Below are 22,719 nucleotides of genomic sequence, written 5' to 3'. Positions count from 1 at the left end.
GCCTGTGCAATATGTCATGACGCACCTCTTATGAGCATACAAAAGCTGCTTGATTTGACGCCTCACTGCCCATCCGTGTGATGTCATTGTCTAACGCATTGACTCATAAATGTGTGTAGGAAACGGCTTGTGATACAATAATAAGAATTCCTGAATTTGTAATTTATACATTTTCATATACTTCATGCTATATCAACATATATTGTCCAGTTCTAGTAAAAAAAAACTATTGGGTTAAAAACAAATGGATGCTTCCCTCACTATTTTTTTAATTGCTTAACAACCGCCCTTTTTTGACCAGGCCACTCTAAAGTGCTATAAGCAAAGGCAGGCTATCTTCTTTTGTCAAGACCTCTGTCGCTTTTAATGTCTTTTGAAACCACCTGCAGGCAGCAATTGTTCAAACACCAATGTGCAACAACTTCACAACCTGACACTAATGGCAGAATTTGGGTAATAACTTAAAGCAGTTTTTTAACCAGCCATCTCTTGTGATGTAAAATAGGAATTCACCAATATATTATATAAGCCAAGTTAAGCCACTGCAGCGCTGGAAAAGCCTATAAAGAAAAAAGGAAAGAAAAGCAGCCTCTGCCCAGCTTTTTAGACTTGAGCGGCACCCAGCACTCTGAGGGTTAAAGCAGAACTGCAGTGAGTCCTACTGCAGTGTCTAAAGCATTTGACTGATCGCAACAGTACATCAAGAAAGGAAAAAAAATAAAAAAATCTAAATGGTGGTGGTTCTTTTTTTTTTTTTTTCTTCCAAAAATCCTTTTATTGCATTTGTAACATTTGGCACAGTACAAATTCATGGTGCTTTTACAAGATAAACCTGCAAAGATCAACATTGACCTTTTTCTTTTCTGTTTTTTAAAGAAAGACTTCTCAGTATAAATGTTTTTTTTGTTTTTGTTGTATTTTTCACTGCATTCTCTGTATCATTTAGAAATCACACAGAATGCCCTTTTTAAACAAGACTACCCTCATTTCTTAAATTCAGTACAGCATCTTAAAACAACTCATCTTTTAAATAAGAGTTATAAGTTAGAAAATAGTTTCAATTTTATTATTTTTTTAATATAATCTGCTTTTCTATTACCAGCCCATGGTAGTTTCAGTTTTTCCATATATATTTATTTATAAGCATGTACAACAAGAATCAGTCTTTAGGAATTGCACTCTGTACAAAAAAAGTAGTTCCTGTCTTTTTTTTTTTCTCTCTTTTGTGCATTCTATTGCATGTTTTTATGCTGGGGTGAGGGTGGCCTTATAAGGGAGAGAGGGTCATTTTGACTGGTTCTGATTTGTTCGGGGGGCCAGATTATATCTGAGTCTCTTGTACTTTCTCCTTGGTGTGAGTTTTTATGACAAGGGCCTCAGGAGTAGCTGTGATAGCAGTGGGCAAGGTTCGAGGCAGAGAATTTCCAATGCTGTTGCTTTCTGTCCATTTGGCACCATGGCCTGGTGGCTTGTAAGTGTTGTATTTGGGCTTCAGGGTGCTGTAGTCGATCTTATGTGGGCTGTAGTCTACCTTGTGAGGACTGTAATCCATTTTGGACTTGTGGGGATTGAAGTCACTACTGACATATTCCGCTTTGAGGGGGCTGTACTCTGCTTTGAAAGCACTGTAGTCAGGTTTGAAAAGGCTACAGTCTGTCTTGAAGGGGCTGTAATCGGATTTGAGCTTGGGCATACTGTAGTCAGTTTTCGATTTCGGAACACCGTACTCTGGTTTGAATGGACTGAAGTCTGGTTTAGGAGTATGAGATTTGTAGTCAGATTTGTGAGTACTGTATCCAGATTTGTAGGGACTCTGCTCAGGTTTTTTGTGTATGTGGTAATCCGGCAATGACTTGTGTGAATAGTCCGTCATTTTGTGAGAGCTGTATTCCAGAGTGGGTTGGTACATATAGTCTGTTTTAGGTTTGTAGGTGTTGTAGTCTGACTTCAGTTTGTGGATGCTGAAATCTTGCTTGGGCTTATGAGTACTGTATTCTAGTTTTGGTTTGTAGCTGTAGTCAGATTTGTGGGCATTGTAGTCCAGTTTGTAAATACTGTTATGATCCCTTATCTCTGGTAGAGTCAGTGCCCCCTCCCCTGCTATATTGGCAGCAGATGCTGGTGGTGGCAATTCTTCCTCTACCGGAATAATCTCCACAGTTCTGGCTGCAGCCACCGTGCTCCTCTGCTGATGCCGCTTTCGTAGTTTATAAAATACAATTAGCATGATTGCTGCTAGCAAGGTTACTGCCACAAAACAACCTATAATGATTTTTGTCGTCTTCATCACCTCATCCAGACTGGTACTGGCTGGGTTGGGCGGCTTTCCTGTTGTCACTTTTGAGCCAGGTACAACAGATGGGCGACTTGGGGGAGTGTCGGTGCTCTGGAGCAGGACCGTAGGTGTTGAGATAAAAACCGGCTGAAAGACGGATGGCGAGGCCGTGGTAGTGGTGCTGACACCTGCTGTGGTTGTGGTGGTTTTGGTCTTGGGCATTTCAGATGTGGGGTTCAGCACCTCCACTGTGACTGTGGTGAAGTAACTGAGGTTGGATGTGTTGAGCTCAGCCGCACTTACGTTTAAATAGGCTGAAGCGTTGGAATTTCCGGCCGCATTGGACACCATGCAGGTATACATACCCGTGTCACCTGCTAGCACGTTTGAAAAGTTCAAAGTCCCATCATTTAGTACGGTTATCCGTGGGTGGCTTGATGCATGTGTTAGAACGGTCCCGTTTGGTAGGAGCCATCGCACAGCAGACATTGCCGCTGTTCGACATCGCAATTCTGCCACACGTTCAGCAGAAATATTCAGATCTCTTGGGGCATCAGCAATGAAAGGGGCAGAGCACTGCATTGCCCCAGTGTCACCCCGGTCCAGCTCAACCAACTGTCGGCCTCTCATGTGTGCAGGGGAGTGACAACGCCCACAGCATGTCGAGTTGGTAGGTATGTACTCGCGTAGCCAACGTGCTAGCCAGAGTGAGTCACAGCCGCAGTTCCAAGGGTTATGGTGGAGGTGAAGTTCCACCAGGTACTTCAGTGGGGTAAAGAGATCATGGGGCAGTGAGCTTAGATTGTTATGGGCCAAATTCAGCTCCACCAACGAGGCCAGGTCATCAAATGCATTTCGCTCAATTAGCCCTATTTGAGAGTTCATGATCCATAACTTTTTGAGTGAAGACAGTCCTCTAAATGAACCTGGTTTGATCTCAGGAAAGAGGTTCTCTGAGATTTCCAGCTCCTCCAGCCCAACCAGAGGCGTCAGGTTGGGCATCTCTCCTCGGATGTTGCACATCCCCAGGTTGAGGTACTTGAGGTTGACTAGACCCTCAAAGGCCCCATCTGAGATGTACTCCAGTTTCCTCAGTTCACCCAGATCCAATCTCATTAGGGATGGCACTCTGTTAAATGCGTACGATGGGATGCTTTCAATGGGGTTATTTCTCAGCCACAGCTCTCGCAGCTTGGACAGATACTCAAATGCCCCACTTGGCACCACTGTCAGCCTGTTATCAAATAGTTCCAGTGTATTGAGATTCGTCAGCCCACTGAAAGCACCCACTTCAATCTGTCTAATGGCGTTGCGACCCAGCTGCAATATCTCCAGGTGATGGAGGTTGCGGAAAGAGTCGGCCTGCACGGCCTCGATGGCGTTTTCCATCAGGTTTAGGTGCCGGGTGTTGCTGGGTATTCCTGGTGGCACACGAGTGAGCCCACGCCTGGTGCACACCACCTTGCTGAGCTGGTTGTTGCAGGAGCAATCAGTCGGGCAGCCCTGGGGCCCTGCCGCGGCCGCCACCTCCACGCACACTTGAACCATGAGGAACAGGACACAGAGCAGGGCGGCTTTCTTGGCTCGACGCACAGCTACCCGCCCCAGGAGACTCATGATGTGGCACATTCATAATTCAGCATCGTCTGGGGGGGGCGTGGGGTGATGATGGTGGTTGGGGAGAGGGGGGTAGTAAGCGGGGGGAGGGGGGAGGGGTTCACCTCTGACTAATGAAGCCCTACCCTGGGTTAAACAGAACTCTAGATTGTTTTTCCATTTACTGAACTGGAGGCTAAACGTTCAGTGACAAGTACTCGAGTAAAGCGGGAGAAGTGAAAAGCCAAGGAAAAATGAATTAAATAAAACAGGGGACTATATTTTATGTATAAAATGGTTTGAAAGGCTCAACACCTACCTCAAAGGTTTTATACGTCCAATTTTTGCAATCACAAAATAGATTTTTTTTTCCTCAAATTCTTATATTCCCAGGATAAGCAAAGCCTTCTCTTTTTTCATTTGTCAGAAAACAAGAGATGAGTGCCAAAATGGCCCCTAATAAATCCACAGAGGACCATCCAAGGAGATGTGTAGTAGCTCTGCAGGGCCTCAGAGCTTTAGGCAAGAGTGCCAATCCAGTTTGGCTCCTACAGAAGCATTCGCTCTCGCACTATCCACAGATGCTTGTCCTTGGATACCTCCGCTTGACGCTGCTACTAAATGCCTGTGTCTCCATAGAGGACCGCTCACACATGCTAAACCAGTGTAGGGGGAGGAAAAAAAGGGAGGGGTAGTTAGAGGGGGGGGAAAGAGAGGAATAAGAATGAGAAATCCAGTCTTTTCAAATGTTTGTCTCTGCTTTTGTTTAAAGAATAATAAGTGCCCCTCCAATGTTTCCACTCACTTTACTTTTTCCGTCTCCCCCTCTCTCAGTACGTTTTGTCCGCTCGATTTGTCAGCACCTTGTCCAGCTGAAAAGACTGTGACACTGCGGTCATTAGCGCATTTCTTTCCTTAAGCAGCTCTGGGTTCCATCTCCGTACACACGCTCGCACACAGCGAAGACTGCAGAGATCTTTCTACACGCTTCCCAATTATCCTTATAATTTTCTGTAAGAAGTTGATGATGAGAGTCCAGGGAAGGTGTAAAAGGAGGTACCAGTGCAGAGACGGCTCCGTAAGAAAGCTCGTTCACTGGAGAGAGATCGCTCTCTCTCTGCCTCATTCTCCTTCACTCTCTCCTGCTTTCGAGCGTGCTCTCTCACTCCCTGGAATGAGAGAAAAAGGAGTGTGTTTCTCCCCCCTCTCTGTGACGTTGTGTTGATCAGAGAAGTATCCGTATAGCGCTGCAGTACCCTGAGCTCAGTGCAGAGTTGGAGCTCTCAGCTTTGTCAGCGGCACAGCTGTCCGGCTCAAGCTGGTGGACGAGTGCTGAGGCAAGGGAAAAGTGGCTCCCCATGGCAACATCTTTCTTTGCTCCCTCCCTCTTTTCTTTTCTTTTTAACCTCGCCGGCCCCGGGTTAGTCCTTCCCGCCGCTGTGCACCGATGTTTTCCGCTGTATTCTGTGGTGCAGTAGCAGGCAGCCGGGACGCAGGCTTACTTGCCTGCTCTTCTTTTTGTCCTTCAATGAAAACGTGAATGTACTGCTGACGCATCACACTCCAAGCAGTGCATTGGTTTGATGCATTGGTTTTAGTACGTTAGCTCATCCGTATCCGCCCCCTCCTCTCTCTCTCTTTCTCTTGCTCTCACTCTCTCTCCCTCTCTCCCTCTTGCTCTCGCTTGCTCTCTCTCTTGCTCTCTCATCTCTCCCTCATCTCTCCTCTCTCTCTCCCTCATATTTTCCCTCTCTCCCTGTCTTTTCCCTCTCTCTTCAAGGTTCTCATATTTTGTAGATCTGTTTAGAGTTGTCTGCAGTCTGGCAGTGAACCGCTGCGATTTGCAGCCAGTTGCTGCTTTTTCTCAGATAAACACAGTCCGATTGATGAATGATTTTAGTCTGTCCTCCACACTCCCTGCTGGGAGTCTATTAATGCCTTTCAACCCTTAACAACACCCCCCCCCCCCCCCCCCCCCCCCCCCCCCCCCCCCGAGTTGATGCGGTGAGATGGAGTGATTTGTGTGGTCTGACCCGACACTTGGTCAGTGAGACTTCTCTGTCGACTGAACCTTGTGGGAGCGAGTGCCGCTACTGGTTGACTGGTGTTCTTAGTCCACAGGAAAGCATGGGAGGGGTGCTGGACAGCTCAGCGTGTGTGCTGCCAAAGGCTATTGCTCTCTTCAGATGGATTAAGCCTCCTCTAGATGCAGTAGAGGGAGTCTCTGTACTGTGCAAAGCTGGGCCTGTGTTGTGAGGACACTTTCTCACTTTCTCCCTCTCTCTTTTATCCTCCCTTCCAAGATTAAAATATCTCCCCTGTCATGCTGTGGGAGCCAAGATGGTCCCCGCACGAAGAGAATAGGGCTCACCATTTTAAACCATTTCCTCTACGGATAGAGCTGTTAAGCAGTGCTCTTTTAAGGCATGGTCCTGTAATCACACTCTCTCAAACCTTGGGCATGTTGGCCATCGGCCAGTGTTAGCCAGCAGGTGAAAGGTACTTTAAAGAGGTGCTTTCAGTAAGGTTTCATCTCACGCTTGTAACAGCAGATGTCACAGAATTGAACTGCAGTGCTAAACAGCAGAGCACCCTGGGCAACCGATGGCTGGCATTTTGACACGCCACTGTGTATGTGTGACAGTGAGAGTGTAATTGTGAATGTCTTTGTGAATGACACCCATAGCTTGTGGTAATGCCTGGATATGAAGTAGGGCACATTGAGGGATTTGTGACCCGATTGCATAAAGTAAAAAGTGTCTGGGGACATTATTCAAATGTGCACACACATGTGACCCACAGGCTAATCCTCATGTGAATAATGACCAATGTGTGCTAGAGTGTGTAATGTATATTTGTTTGTGTCTGTGAACTACACACCTCTGAGTGTGAGACTGGGTGGCCATTGGCAGGCATCCACCATCATTTGGGCCACTCCACTCTCTCTCTCTCTCTGTGACGCTGACCCAGAACACCATGCGTATAGTGGGGACGCCCAACCCCTCAAACTCCAGGCCTTCTGGAATGATCTTATGCAGGCGGAGAGGGCCCAGCTTGCCAGCTCAACCCGCCCCAGGCTGAGGGACTCAAGGAGAGGTCTGCTCGGTATCAGCACCAGCGACCCAGTTTGACTGGTTGGGTCTTGTCAGTAAGTGGGTGAGCAAGGGCAGGATGGCAGCCTCAGGGTTTGCCAGTCTATCTGGGATATAGGGTCTGCTGCATGTAGGTCAGCCTGCTTCCCTCGTCCAATTCGCTGGAGAGGACCAATACCATCCCAGCAATATTTGCGCTTACTGTACTGTAAGAGCAGTGCATATAGTCTTTCAAAGCATGTGTATAGAATTTGGCTTATTGGAAATGTGGTATTAATTTGCATTTAACCTACAATTGAAAAATAAATTAATAAATATGCAAAGAAAATGTTTTCATTGTTTACATAAATCCCCTAAAGACACTTATGCATGTAACATATTAAATGTTACACATTATGAAACTATACATTAGTTAAGTTAATGCTATTGCAAATAATTTTTTTCTTCTTTTTAAACTTTGCTCTTCGAGTTTTAGCCAATGTGTGCTGTTTCAGAAAGAGTAATAGTTTCCACAATTGACACTGGTCTGAAAAACTCTGGTATGGAATATGCACTGTTCACTATCTAATCAATTCCTGATAGATAAAGATTATGTTCAGCCCTAGATTCGGAATTGACACGTTTTTGAAGTAAAAAGGGGTCGCCCTTTTTTTTTTCCAGTTTATTAAATGAACGTTGTGTCCACAGGCCATTGAGGAAGCTGACATGGGAACCATAGGCACTCATAAACATGCTCTGCTCACACCTGTTGACCAAACTTCAAGCTTTTTTTTTCTTCTTTTTTTTTTTAGCGTAGGGCAGATGAAAACGCTGTCATTTTCAGTTAACATATTTGACCTTGAGTGGGGTGGGGTGACTAGAGGCTTACTTTCAATTCAATTTCTAGGAATTCATTCTAGAACAGATTAGTCACCACATTAACATGGGCTCTCTGTCCACTATCATTCATATCATATTGTCCAACTGCGAACAGCTGTTAGAAAACATGTGCAACAAGATTGAGCTTTATCTATCATTTCACTTTGCTATCATCATGACTTTCCCCGTTTCATCCTCTCTTCATCCATCCTTTTTCTATCTGTTAGTTTTTTTCCCTCTATGGTCTTTCCTTCTCACAATCCCCTTACTCTGTTTAACCATCTGTAATATAATATTTGAGGGCCAGTGGATGTTTAATGATATTTTCCTTGTTTTTTTTCCTGTGATGGATTGGTTGAGCTCAAGACAATTCACTCCAAAGGGATGGAGAGAGTGTCATCCCTCCTGCCCCAGCACTCTTTTAATGGCTATTGTTTGCAAACTAATGACCTTCATTAAACCTCTGTGTCTATTAGAATGTTCCAACCCAGATTAAAGCTTGTGGGGTTATTTTTAATTGATAGATCACCCAAAAAATGAAAATTCTAGTCATTTACTCACTCTATTTTTATTCCAAACCCATGTGACTTTCTTTCAGAGTACAAAAGGAGACATTTTGAAGACTGCTGATTGAAATTACAAGGTTGACTTGAAGCTTTCAAACTTCAAATAAGGAGGCAATAGCACCACAAAAAGAGGTCCATATGACTTGTGCGCTATAAATATTCTGAAACCATACATCAGCATTGTATGAGAAACACTTAGCTCTCTTTTGCACATAAGTACAAGTGTTAGAATTGTGAATGATCATACTCAGTTGCAGTGGTTAAGTCTTAAAGGGCATATTGCAGGTTACATTTTTTTTCAAAATGAATATATAACCATGTGTGAAAATTCCATATGAAAAGTTAATGCAGGATTTAAAATGTTTTAAGACATGAGCACAAATGTATTAGATAAAGTTGCCGTTTCGTTGACTGTTTGCAAAAAAAACTAATTTATTTTCAACATTGCGTCATATTACGTCACGAGAGGGAGTTGTTTGTTGGGCTCTGCGTTGGCTCAGTGCAGAATAGGTTGGTGTTCTGTAGGATTCAGTGTGTTTCATTATATCATCGTCATGGTAAATGATTGTGTCCAGCCTGTCAGGACATCGAGTCCACAGGTTTCCTAACAAAAAAAAAGTTAGGAAACCTGCCTGGGTGGCGTTTTGTGCAGGTGAAGAGACGGGACTTCACTTCTGCATCTACTTCGAAACACGTGGTGGTGTAGATAACGTTCACTTTAGACCAGAGGATTATCATCCTTGCGATATGATGGAGTTTAACATTGTAATACTCATGTAAAGGATAATATTAAATTAATAAACATCCACACACAATTCTGCTTCACCGTTGTTTGTGACTCAATTTCAACATTGAGGAATACAAATTATTTACATTAACACAAATGCATACAGTCTCGCACTTCTCAAAACAGTTTTTGAAGTGTGTGCTGTTAATTTAAATACTCCAATTTTATTCACGCCATGTATGTACATTCAAGTTCACTCCACTACATACTCATGACGTCATATACATCACCACACTATTGGTAAATCGGCAGGAAATAAACTCATAACACAGCATTAATGAATAACGGATAACATGAAACACATACAATAACACTATAGTGTCTGTGGTTCGGCCGCTGGCGGGAGACGTGATGGTCACGGATCTGTCAGAGATGCAGCTAGAAGAAAACGAGAACTGTGAAACATAAGTCTTGTATTTTAAACATTTGCTAACTACCAAATCAGTCGTGATGAGAAACTGCTAACTCTATATTAGTGTGGATGGATATTAACGGGTGTGACTTACGCCTGATCAAAGCTTATTAGTTTTTGTTATTGGGAAGTTATAAATACTCCTAGATGACCAATACCAGCTTTGCTATTTGCTTTGCAATATGCCCTTTAAAAGCAACAGGCATTGAACGGTCCTTTTTCCCTAGCAATTTTCTTGAGAGATTTTATGTCAATAATAATGACCTTATTTCTGTTTTTAGTTGTTTTAGTTTCAGAATGGCGTCTTGTTTTGCTCCAAACTTATCTTAACTGACAGCTGACATACTTCTGTGTGTATATGGAAGGTGCCACACGTTAAAATGACTGACTCACTTCTTTTAATGAGATCTACACAGCTGAGTTCAATTTTTTTTTGTTCTCTGGTGGATCTTCAGGCCTGATATAGAGTATTCATTAGCAGAGGAGGATGAGAACCCTGAGTCCTTAACTGCATATTAAATGGCCTTTTTTAACATACACTGAAAATGGAGGATTCACTGAAGGGTAAAACAATGTCATTGAGTGCCAAACGTGTTGTTCCTTAAAACACAATATGTGGTGTAGATAAAGATCATTTAAGGACAGGACACATGCGCACTGGAAAAATAAGGGAATTTTGCATGAATACAGCAAATTGAATTTCCAAAAGTGCACCTCATTGGGTCCAGTTGCACCAAGAAGTATAGCTACTTCTGAATGCAACAAATTATTTTTTCACCTTCACAAACTCTTACTTTATTTTCCTTTAAGCCCTTCCATCCTCTTTGCATTGTTGTCATTGGCCAGGATTGCTTTGCATTCTAGCATTCATGCCACCCAGCATGTGTAAAAGCCTCTTTCCAAGTCTGTTTAGGGCTCTTGTGTAAAATTCTTGCAATTTCAAGACAGCCGCATCTATGCTGGCCAATTAGATAATGCTACCTTGGTGACAAGTTTAAATAAGCAGGATTCACAACACTAGTATTCAATGCAGAAACATTCAATTAGAGTAAATCAAATGTCAAGTTTACAAGATAAACTGAATTAGTTCACTTTGTGCTTAGTCAATAGCAATGTCAAGTCCAGATCTTAACTTGTATGTCAAATGTCAAATATTATTCTCACCTTATCATTCTCAGTACCGAATTGTGATTCAGCTTCACTCTCATTGTCAAATCTTATGGAAAAAATAGGTTCATATGAGGTCACCAAAAGGCCTTCTCGTCTTCACCGTCAGTGAGATATCAACCATCGCCACTGCCAGAAGCTCAGAGGCTACGGGGAACGAGATTTTGGCGTAATATTTCACATGGGTTTTATATTGGGGTACATAATGGAGCCTAATATATTCCAATGGCACCATTAAGCTGTAGAGTTGCAGGAAGATTGAGGTCTGTTAGATTTAAACGAACAATATGCCCACAGCCTTTTCTAGACATGAAGGAGAGTGAGAAAGGTGCACAGGCCTACAGGCAGAGGTAATAAGAGTCTGGCAATCTAATGCATGGGAAATTATATCCACTCAGAAAAGGCAAATCAAGGTGAGTTTTTACAGTGTTAGAAAATATGGATCATCCATAGAAAGACTGCCATGCTAGCTTTGTGTGTGTGTATCCTGCTGTCCGTTTCCTTCACACCCCTTATATTAGCGGTATTTCTGTTGTATAAATGCCTAGGATTGCAGTGATAATTACTTTTTTAGCTAGGGTCTCAAGCTAACAGTGTGTCCATATTCGAATTTGAACTTACTTTGTGACCGTTAAAGTTTGTTTTATATGGGATGAATGAAATTCGGACATAATACAGCCGCCTACTGTTGTTTTTTGAGTACTCTGCATTCGGACATACTACTGTTGGCGTGCTGTTTTTCACATACTATATAGTAGAGAAGTATTCGATTTCAGACACAGCAAATGTCTTTTCTTGTGTGCATAAATATGCTAATGTTAGCTGATCTTTCCTACACGGTTTCGAACATCAGATCTGTGTAGCAGCACAGCTGCACCATTGCTAAGTTGGGGGGAGGGGGCAGTGGGTTGTGGAGAAAGCTGGGGAATATGATGGAAAGCTCTAGAATAAATCCCCTTAAACTGTGGGTTGTGACCTTTCTTAAATGTGTTTTGTGTTGCGGTGCAGTATGGGATTTCCCAGAGGTGACTGCCTGCTGTATGCAGGGAACACATTCAAAGCCCAGCTCAAACAGTGACCACTCCTCGAGCCGGCTAGAGTTGAGCCACATGAGGATGAGGAAGGAGGTCCACTGGCTAATGTCCCTTCTGTGTTTCCATGTATCAATTTCTCAATCCCCTTTTATATATGTGCTTGTTTTATTTATTTATTTTTTGATTACCATGCATACAGATTTAATGAAATCCATGTGTGGGCTGATGTTTGCCAACCAGTGGGAAAGAAAAGAAAATAATTTAATAATTCTTTAAAATTAATAATGTGGAAAAAATATTTTATCAGAGTTGCCTGTGACTACAGAGGGAGTTCTAATTTATCAAATTTGTCCAGGGAAAGGCCAAGCTTTGTGCTCATATAGTGTTCTTCCTGATTTTTTTCCTTTGTTAAAGTGTATTAATGTTGTATTTATACTATCGGTTAAAGTAATTTTTCAATATGTAACTTTTTATATGTTTGGTTGACCATTTCATTTTGCGAATGAAGAGGCCGCGATGTCAAGTTAGCAATGATAGAAGTGATATGTTGTGTGCGCGTGAGGCACCTGCACAATCACAAGTTGTTTGCTTATAACAGCAGACACAACTTGAAATACTCTGTAATTGATGGTCCTACAGATAAGAGTAAGGCATCATTAGAAACTGTAAAGGGTTTACATTTGTTTGCGTACAATCACAATTAGTGCTGGGCAGTTTGACCAAAAATCTATCACTTTTTTTTTTTTTTTTTTAGATTCTGGCGGTTTTTGATAATCTCTTCATTTGAAAAGTGAAGATGTACATCAAGTTAAATATATTTCGTTTTTCCTTTTGCATACATGCTTTTATTCTGTTTTTCTCCGTTCAAAGAAGTGCTGCAGGTGCGTGACGACGATGTGTGAATCATGTTATTTTTATGCTGCCATTTTAACATGTAACCAGACAGATTTTATTTAAAAATCGGTTACAGATACTCCTTCATTTTGAATTTAATTCTAATCAAACCTAATATTGTCTGTTAATGGTTAATGATCGGTTAACAAACTTTTGGTTGTCGGTTAATGAAAAAAAACCCAAACAGAATGAACATCCCTAGTATATATACACATTTCGTTATTAGTACGTTTTTGGCATAGTAGTTCTTCACTGCTCTTGTGTGGTTTCCGCATAAAATAGTGTTTTAAGAGGAGCTTGTTTTAAAATTGAGATGCTCTTGCTGAGGGCCAGATCAGTGTCCTTCATGCTGAGTGGCATCCTGTATTTGTTAGGTTTTTTTATTTATTTTATATCCACTTCAAGCATATAGGGACGTAGGCTTCACTTATCCTGAGCTTCGGAGTAACATGGTTTTAAATATTTTATGATGAAACCTGAGCCCCTGGCCCACACACGCTCAGACACGTGTGCTGTCACACAACATCATGTTTGTTTAAAGGGATCCCTACTACAGGAAACTCCTGCATAATTCCTGTTAATGTCATCTCTAGTCTCATTTGTTTAACTGGGAAAAGTGAGTTAAGATTAAACTAAGAAACTATGCACAGTTTTGTCAAGTGCCTATGTTTAGGAAGTCCCCATAATGATACAGGTTTTTGGAAAATGTTATTGTTTGGGTTAAACTGTCAGCCCTATAGCTCTCACTTGTAGTATTAATAATAGTTAATATATTAGTAGTAGTAGTATTCATTTTATTATGATTTAGCGCACCTTTTTCTGCTGGTGTTGCATTTTCTCCCCCCTTTTTTGGATGAATTTCGTAGTCCCATATGCAGGTCATCCCAACTTGGATCTCTCTCTGTGGTGAAAGCCTTGTCTGCAGGCAGTGCGTGTTCTCTCTCCTTCACCTTCCACTAAGAAACAGACAGAACATCAGACAGGAAAATGGAACACTGAAATGAGGGAATAAAAGGAGGGGTGTTTGAGGGTGGTGCAAGTGAGGGAGTAAAAGAGTAAACTCCACTCATTCCCAGAGCTGCTGACGACAGGGCCTACGTCACTTCATATCGCTCTCACTTGCACACACTTATTCTCCCTCATGCACCGCACAAGCGTAGCTCTATACCCTCCAGCTGAAAGGTTTATATAAGACCCTTTTTGGACCTGAGAGAGAATAGCATGAAACTAGAGCATATTACCTCACTGTCTTACCAGCAGCAGGTACAAAGATGCAGTTGATTCCACAGTAAGCAATTATGAGGTATCGATTTAATGATTCTTCAATATGCTCAGAGGACAGGTGATTGACACCTTTTGATGTTAGAATAAAAATACTTCCTAAAAATATCTCATCCCAATGTAATATGCAGATACCGCTATAAGTGAGCCATTTATGAGTTTGCCACATCCACTCACACTATAGATGTTAAAAACAGCCAGAGACAAACTGATGAAAAGGGAGAGAAAAAATAAACATGTTTTACCTGTCAAGCCTGCCTGGGGGTGAATGCTTAAGATAGTCATCAGGCCGCCTTTTCTTATTGGAAATTTTGAATATGTCTATGCAGTTGTCAGAGACCAGCGAGCCATGTAATTATCAGAGTTTCTTACATGTCTAAAAGCAGCTTCAGATATTGGTTTTGGCCCTATCTAAGAGTTTGGCCCGTTCACACCAAGAACGATAACTTAAAAGTAGTGCTGGGAATCGATTAAAAAATTAACTAATTAATCACATCTTTTTCTGTAATTAATCACGATTAATCGTAAGTTTTTAATATTTTGATATTGTATTAATTTCAGTTACTCTCCAAATTAATGTAAAAACAATTTAAAGACAGCATATTTTAAATGTGTTGTAATTAGTGGTGGGCATAGATTCTTTTTTTAATCTAGATTAATCTCACTGTAATCTTGGAATTAATCTAGATTAAAATGGCTCATTTGAATTCTGCCGAAGGCATTCAGAATATGTGTGCTCGTAAGTGATCGTTTGTCTTTTTGTAGTTTGAATAATAAATAACTTCTGTCCCTTTAAGACCTGACGCACGCATGGATCCCACTGTTCCTGTGAGCTGGTTATGACTGTTAACGTTAAAACTCACCAAGATGGGCATTGAGACATTTTTGAGTGTATTTGACCATTAATAAACTGGAAAAAGGAGCTCATTTTTGCACCTGTATGTCAGAGGCGGCTTTATTGCGGTATGTGTGTGCGCTTCAGATGCGAGCGCGAAATCTGCGAGAATTAGTAGAATTAGCGTTATGTGCAACCCCGCACGAAATTCAGACCGGTCACACCAATACTAACACGCTAAAGAAAAATCCAGCAGAATACCCGTTCGCAATTGTCAGAGGATTAAACGGACTGAATGAGAGGTGGGTGCGTGTCAACTCGCTGTCGGTCGGAGAGGAGAGCGCAGGCGATATCGATACTGTAGAAAATGAGTATCATATCGTTCAGATATTCAGATATTTCAGTATCGATACACAGCGAAATATGGATATTTTTGACAACACTAGTAGGCATACACACTGATTCGTTCTCTCGCTCCCTACAGTGCAATTCGGCTAGGAGTACATCCACGCTAAAATATCAAGGTGAAAGTCATCATAGCTTGCGTAGTATAGACCCAGCTCCCAACCCAACTTTGAGAATAGATTAACGGCGATTATTTTTTTTATCGCCCGATAAGTCGCACGTTAACGCCGATAACGGCCCACCACTAGTTGTAATGGTCTTTTTATGAATGAAGGCTGGTATCACTGATACTAATGTCTCTATGAAACATTAATGACGTTACATTACAGTATCACTGAAATCTACCCATTTCAACATTTATTAGGCTTTAAAAAAAAACTACTTTTAATTTAAGTGAACTTAAAACAATCTTTACATAAACCCATTATAATAAATGTTATATTTACCCATGGCCTTCCCTGTTAGACATATACAGAAATATAATAGTTATCAAACACCTTTCAGAACTGCATAAATAATAAATGAAATATAGATTAATCATCATTAAAGCTACACTTTCCTCTGTTTCCGTTATTCTTTGATGAACATTAACAACATCAGTGCTCCTGTCACTTTAAGAACGGCCACTGCCGAACATGACGCTGTCCCGTGCACATCTCATTTCCTCACAACTCTAAGTTCATTTAAGACTCCTAATGTGAGAATACTCTACAAAACTGGCGTTTTGGCAAAATTCTCTGTGTTGTTGTTATTGTTTGTTCAAGAGCAAAAGAGAACTTGATGTGTGCACGTGCCACGAGACTGGCGCGAGTCTGTCTGTGCGGTGAATGTGTGTGTCTCAGCTGACATGAGACACACACACAGACAGGACATTGACAAGCAGCATGTTCTCTTGGGTCACGCTTAGATGGTTTAAAAGCATTTACATGAATAGGAGCGTGATCATGTAACGCTGGGCAAAAATGGATATAAAAACGGATGCTGCGTTAATTGCGTTAAATATTTTTAATGCGTTAAGCTGAAAAAATTAATCGCCCGCGTTAACGCATTAATTTGCCCAGCCTTACTTTAAAGATATCTATAAAGATAACTATATTAGCGTCCACACCAGAGGACAATATTGTTCTGTTCATTCTAAGCGCGTACTTGTCTGCCGCTTTAAATGTTCGAGTTTGTTACAGCAGGATGGATTCTGATTAGCTGTCAGTGTTTTTATCATTCATCACCTGGAAAAAAATCGTTCTGAATGTGATTTTAACGATATAATTTCTCTGTGCCATTATTGCTTTAGCTGTGGTGTGAACTCTCCTATTCATTAATACTGAGAACGTTTTTTAGAACTATATCTTTATCGTTATCTTTATAGTTATCGTCCTTGATGTGAACGGGCCTTTTAGACTCTTTTGTTAATTTGAGTTTGAATTTTATATTTAGACCTGAAACATACTAATACTTTGCAAGGAATGAAAACCCAAAGGCAAAGGCTTGACCAATGCGTTGCAGGCATGTGGTCTTATACAGTTAAAATTCATTCTTGAAAAGGAATTTTTGCAATGTGACCTTGGTTGTCTTATTCGGGCTGAAGCTGCTGCTCTGCATAATTAGAACTGGCTATTCATGCAAGTAAATATTTCAAAAACATTTCGTCATTAAAAATCTTTTTTTTTTTTTAAACTCTTTGCACTTTTAACTTTTATGAAGTGCATTTACATGAGCTTTTAAAGTTTGATTTCAGTTGGACTAAAATAGCAATTAACCTTTTTAAAATGTCAATCAAACACTTTAGTCAGACTGAAATCCGGCAGGTCCGGTTTTCACAAATTTTGAAGAGATTTAAGAACACGATTTATCTATGCTTTGTCCAGCATGAATGCATGTTAATCATACTGTAGTTGGCCTCCGTATTAGAAATGACGCTTGATGTGTTTTTAATCCTTCAAATTTCGAATCATTTTGTCACGTAAAGCGGTGATCACATGGTGAAATCTAGCAACTAAAAAAGTTCACTGTCTATTGTCAATTCCATAGCGATGTATGAAGCACTGCTCTCACAGTCTCTTTCAAACCAGCTGGCAGTTGATTAATGTTGAAAATTAACTTTGCGAAATCTGTGTGGGGAAATGATTCGCCCTCAAAGGAAATTCCCAATCATTTATCAATCATATGATTTCTTTTCAAATAATTAGATTTTTCCCACAAAGCTTCACTGAACAATGGTAAATGTGACCCTAACTTAAGTTTGAAGAAATCTAAAGGCCGACCGAGCAAAAAATCCACTGTACCCCATTTAACTGGACATGCAAACATTCTTATTCACTTCTTTATATAGATTGGAAATTGGGCTTTCGGTCATCTTGCTTATTGTGATTTTGAAGAAAGCAAGCGTATTGTGAAAGTAGCATGTGTTGCATGAAATAAACAATAAAAGGTTGGTCACGTCTTCAGCACACATCAGTGACCCGCGATTGCATAAGCCTAGATAACGTTGGTGCAATGTTACATAACAGCAACCACTCAGCGCTGCTTCTGCTTACCAATAAGCACACAACTCTCAATGCCGTTGGCATAAATGCTGACGGGGCCTTCACTTCGCGGCTGATTTTTCACCAGCACATCTTCTGCTTTAGATGTCTGCTCAGACCTAAGTTTGCAGCAGACTCCTTACTCGACCCCCTTCCCACTCATTTTCTCTCTCATCCTCCTTCTGTTTCGCACTTTCCTTTCCCGTGCGGCCCGTGCGTGTTTCTTAGAAGTGTAATTCTGACTCGATCTCGGTTAAGCCCTGTTTTCTACTGGAAAACGGAACGTATGGCTGTGTAACTGACTCCCATTCCTTCAGCTTCTTCATACACTTTATAGTATCTCGGCATTGGATCTCTGTCTCTCTCCTCTGTCCTGCCCTTCTTTGACTTTATCTGCTCCTTTCCCTGATTTGAGAGTCAGAATGTGTCTGTTCAAGGCAGACTGCCTCTTTCTGGCTGATTAGCAGCATCTGGGCGTCCCGGAGTCTTAAGGGGGGCAAAAATAGAGGGATTTAAGAGAAAAGAGTTAACCGTTTCTCCTTCAACACTTTTTCTACTGCCTCTTTCTTATTATGAAGCTGTTGGAAGCACAGCCTTGACAAGAAGTCAATCGTTTAGATTGTATCATGAAGAATTTCCAGGATTTTTTGCTTCTTGTTTTTTGCCGCCTAAACTTGTACTTGACTGGCTGGTTGTCCTTAGGACTTTGTATGACTGTCATTTTGTAATTTCTGGCTGCATTCTAGTGTGCCCTCTGTATTTTGAGGTCTGCCTCTAGAAGGCCAGCAACATTATTCAGGTGCTTAATTGCAGGAACAAATAGTTGGTCATATATTGATCATATATTAAAAGTGTGCAGTACAGTTGTGCTTATTTAGCATTATTGAGGCAGTAACAATGTTCTGAGAACACTTTCAGAACTTAATGGGAAATGTTCTTTTTTTTCCCCATAAGTTCCGGGGACATTGAAAATGCATTAGCATTATGAATGTTTTATTAAAACTACTATGTTTTGCTCAACATGAGAACTTTTGTAGAATATTCTGACATTTCCATATCTTAATTGGAATTTTAGCAAAAGTTTCACTTTTTTCCCCAAAAATTAATTGAACATAAGAATCTTTGTATAATGTGCTGAGAACAAACTTCAGAACTTAAGTATAATAATTATTAGTCAATATTATGTTGCTACAGCCACCATATTTATCATTACCTATATTGTGTTTTGGAGAAGATGTGGAATTTCTTATTTCTGGTTTAGGCCGAGACCTCTGTTGAACTTGAATCATGTGGTCCATATGTACATAAAGAGCGCCCAGGCTGAGAGATAGTCACACTGTAATTTAATTTGCATCCCTGGCATATTTGATTAGAGAGTAAAGAAACAGTCGGTCATCTTTTGTGCTGTCTCTCACTCTAGACACCATTCACAGTTCAGTGTGTTCACAGCTCTGCAATACCCAAGTATTGAATTGAATAGACTGACATTTGAAATGTTACACAACATCTCTTAAGAGAATTTTGTCCTTTAGGAATCAATACCAATTGAATGGTAATGACCGGCGTTTGCTGGGCGATTTAGATTTACTGTGGATGAAAACCCATCTATAATGATATACTCTTCTCTCAATTGCAGTGGTTCTACGCCATCTCATCTTTTTGACACTATACTTGCTCTTGGAAATGCAAAACAAGAGTTGTTGTAAAAATGGAGAGCAAATTTCCTGAATATATCATGGGGCCAAAGGCCATTCCAAGACAAATGGAAATTCACTGGCATATTCCAGCTCATTAATTTGGTCAATTGCTTTGTACAAGATGTATGTGCTTCAGTGTCTGAAAGTCAGTTTTGAGTCAGACCCTTTATTTCATGTAGCTTCATTTATTTTATTTTTTTTCCTTTTTAAATTTGTCCACCTTGCCACTTTCAGAGATTTGGAGATGAGACGATGATGGTAAAGCAGAAGTAATCTCAGCAGTATAAAACATGAAATGGACTCACACTTGCATTATCCATATGAGCACCTCAGTTTAAACCAATGAGCCATGGGCTGGCTAAAATGTATTTAATAAAATGTATTTTATTTCATTTCAAGTCTTTTTATTTATTTATCTGAAGTTTGTCTGTGCTGTGTTTGTCTCTGTGGAAGGTCTTTTTCGGCTTATCACTCCATGCCTTGGGGGCTTAACTCCAACCTAACAACAGACACTGAAAATTGACATACGATTCTCAACCCCCAGCCCTCCTCCTCCCATTCCTTGTTCTCTGTTCTGTCCCATTCTCGTTCGGCTGTCAGTGTGGGATGGGCAGAAATGGCCTTTTGAGTGACACTGGTTGGCACATCATTTTGAGTGTTAGTGGGAATGGGAGCTCTAGATAAATGGTGATGCTTCCCATGATTGCCTGCCGCTTCCCGTCACCCCTCCCTCCGACGCACTCGGGAAAAGCCAAATAATAGCTGTGCTCAATGAGAAATGTCAGCCTTATGTTAAGGATACATTCTTTTTTTTCTACACTTCACTCCTTTTTATGGGTTTGTTTTGCTGATTTTATAGTCTACATTATCACAGCGAATAGGCATGCCTTGAAACAATCCACCTCATAGAACTTCATGACTATCTAATACGTGGCTACATGGCAAATGAAGTGTAAAGCTATGTGGTCTGAATGTCTTCTAACTTTTACAACGTTTTCAGGCACTCATCACTCTTTTTGAGAACCTGAAGGCCATGAGAGCTGCCTTTGTCTGTCTTTTTACGTGGCTGGATTACCTTGACCCAGGAATGGGCTTTAAATGTCTTTCATCATGATCTATCGGAGTATGTCTCTATGATGGATGTGTGTGTTGACGGGATTTAGAATGTGCTACTTTTGGGAATAATGTGGCTTAACGCTTTTTCTAAATCATTTCCTACCCCTAACTGTGTTCAGTGTAGCTTAACGGATTTTGGACAACTCCCCAAAATGGTTATTCTGCTATCCTGCCCCATAAATGCTCATAATGAGACACAACTAGGGATGTCACAAGTACCGGTACTTTAGTACCAAGTCGGTACTGAAATTATAAAAATATGACGATTCCAGCATTTCTGTAGTACCGGTAGTACCGACTCCCGAGTATTTTCGGTACCCGCAGCTGTGTTCAGTCGCTTCAGGGTTCATCTAAGCGCAGAGCTCTAGACTGAAACTGCAATATACTATTTGAATATTACTCCTGCATGTTCTGCGTCTCTGTGTGAAGGGTGGGCGGTCGGGCGGAGAAGCGCGGTCGGGGGCGCAGATGCGCGGGCCCGCGCGCACGACACTCGGTCGCTGTCTTTGTAGTCTCTGCCATGTGTTACTATATGAGGACACGAACGCATAAACCGTCACTTCATGAGAATTTACTGTTTCATTTGAGAAAACTGTCATATCATGAACACAGACACTCAAAGGTATTCACGGCAACGCGTCAAAATAAGTTTGGTTTAAAAAAAATTTAATTGACAGAATACATGAGGCTACTGTTGTAGCCTACAGTAGATTTAGCTATGTCTCTATGTAATACGTCTCTAATAATAATAATAATAATAATAATAATAATGCCTAGATGGTTGATTATTTTTCACTTGATCTTTTACTATAAACAATGTTTACTTTTAAACGGCATAGCCTACAGCCTTTAATTGTTTATCATTTACTTATAAGGATTATCATAAATAATAAACTTAATACATTTAATATATTTTAAGTAGTTAAATAAAAAAAAAACACATTTAGTTGTGGTACCGAAATTGGTACAGTTTAAAATTTTTATGGTATTGGTACCGACTACTGGAATTTTGGTACCGTAACATTCCTATACCCAACATGACTGCAGACCCTAATTTTAACCACTGCCAGTCAAAAGTTTGGGGTTGTTTTATTTTTCTCTTATGTTCACCAAGGCTGTATTTATAAAAAATGCAGTAGTCATGTGAAATATGACAATTACAACTTCAATTTCTATTTTAATATTTCTCTTAATTAAAACATTTCTATTAAAACATATCATTTTCATGTATTGTAAAATGTCCTTTCCTGTGATGGCAAAGCTAAATTTTCAGAAGCCATTAATTCAGTCTTCAGCATTAGTGATTTGGTGCACAATAAACAATTGATGTTGAAGAAATTGTTGATGTTGAAGTGTGATTTTTGTGGAAACTGAGATTTTTTTTTTTTTTTTTAAATGATTCTGTGAATAGAAAGTCAAAAAGCACAGCATTTATTTAAAATACAAATATTTTCTAACTTTATAAATGTATTCGGCTGCTTCTACTGCCACGTTTAATCATTTTAATGTGTATTTGATTAATAAAAGTATTCATATCGAGTATCAAAATGCAATAGACCTTTGCTAAGTAAACCACCCTGGTCGAAAACATCCAATACAAATGTCTGGAAAGGAAATAATGTCTGATATTAGCAATATTACAGATGTAGCTCAATACTCATTGATCAGAGCGCAAGGGCGGCTGTGAAAGAGATGGATTGCAGTTATTTCCGCCAATGATTTTAACAACCAGGCTGTTAAGAGCCCATCCAGAAGCTCGCTCAATCGTTCTGGCTTCCGCTGGCATCCTTCGTCCAATCGGATGTCTCCATTCACACAGTGACTTCTCATGCTCTCATTCATTATCCCAAAGTGGTCCAACGAAAAATCATTTAAATATTTATCCACTGCCCTGTTAACATTGTATTTCACACCACGGGTCATTCTTTCCTTTTGATCACCACAGCTTGAGCCATAACCATAGATACAAAGATTATTTGCACAAGTCACATGACACTTCTCACCAGCCAGTGGTGCTTGCTGCTCGGCTCCTGATGTGAAGAGAGCAGTGCACATACCCCTGTGTAGAGAGATCAGGAGTATTGATCCCCCCCCCCCCCTTTGGTCTTTGTTTTGTGCCATGCGGAGATTGACAAGCTTAAAAGAGGATATGAAGGAAACACTTTTATTATGATGTGTGACC

The 22,719-nt window shown here is 40.7% G+C and overlaps 2 protein-coding genes across 2 annotated transcripts in view; one reads left to right on the top strand and one right to left on the bottom strand.

Annotated features, from left to right (window-relative positions):
• Nucleotides 1–22,719, top strand: part of snd1 (staphylococcal nuclease and tudor domain containing 1) — a 219,096-nt gene that overhangs the window by 116,490 nt on the left and 79,887 nt on the right. The gene's annotated exons all lie outside the window — the stretch shown is intronic.
• On the bottom strand, nucleotides 763–5,440 carry lrrc4.1 (leucine rich repeat containing 4.1). Its single transcript, XM_079816950.1, has 2 exons — nucleotides 4,677–5,440; nucleotides 763–4,527 (listed from the first exon to the last, which is right to left on the bottom strand). Exon 2 carries the CDS (start codon nucleotides 3,902–3,904, stop codon nucleotides 1,322–1,324), a length of 2,583 nt encoding a protein of 860 aa, XP_079673076.1. The 5' UTR covers nucleotides 3,905–4,527; nucleotides 4,677–5,440; the 3' UTR covers nucleotides 763–1,321.

This window comes from Gobio gobio, assembly GCF_949357685.1.
Source record: "Gobio gobio genome assembly, chromosome: 5".
NCBI classification, from domain to species: domain Eukaryota; kingdom Metazoa; phylum Chordata; class Actinopteri; order Cypriniformes; family Gobionidae; genus Gobio; species Gobio gobio.
Note: the sequence above shows the minus strand (reverse complement) of the source record. Positions and strands in the feature narration are given on the sequence as shown.

Coding starts and splice junctions, on each gene's coding strand:
- lrrc4.1 (XM_079816950.1), bottom strand. CDS start 3,904: ATGTGCCACATCATGAGTCTCCTGGGGCGGGTAGCTGTGCGTCGAGCC.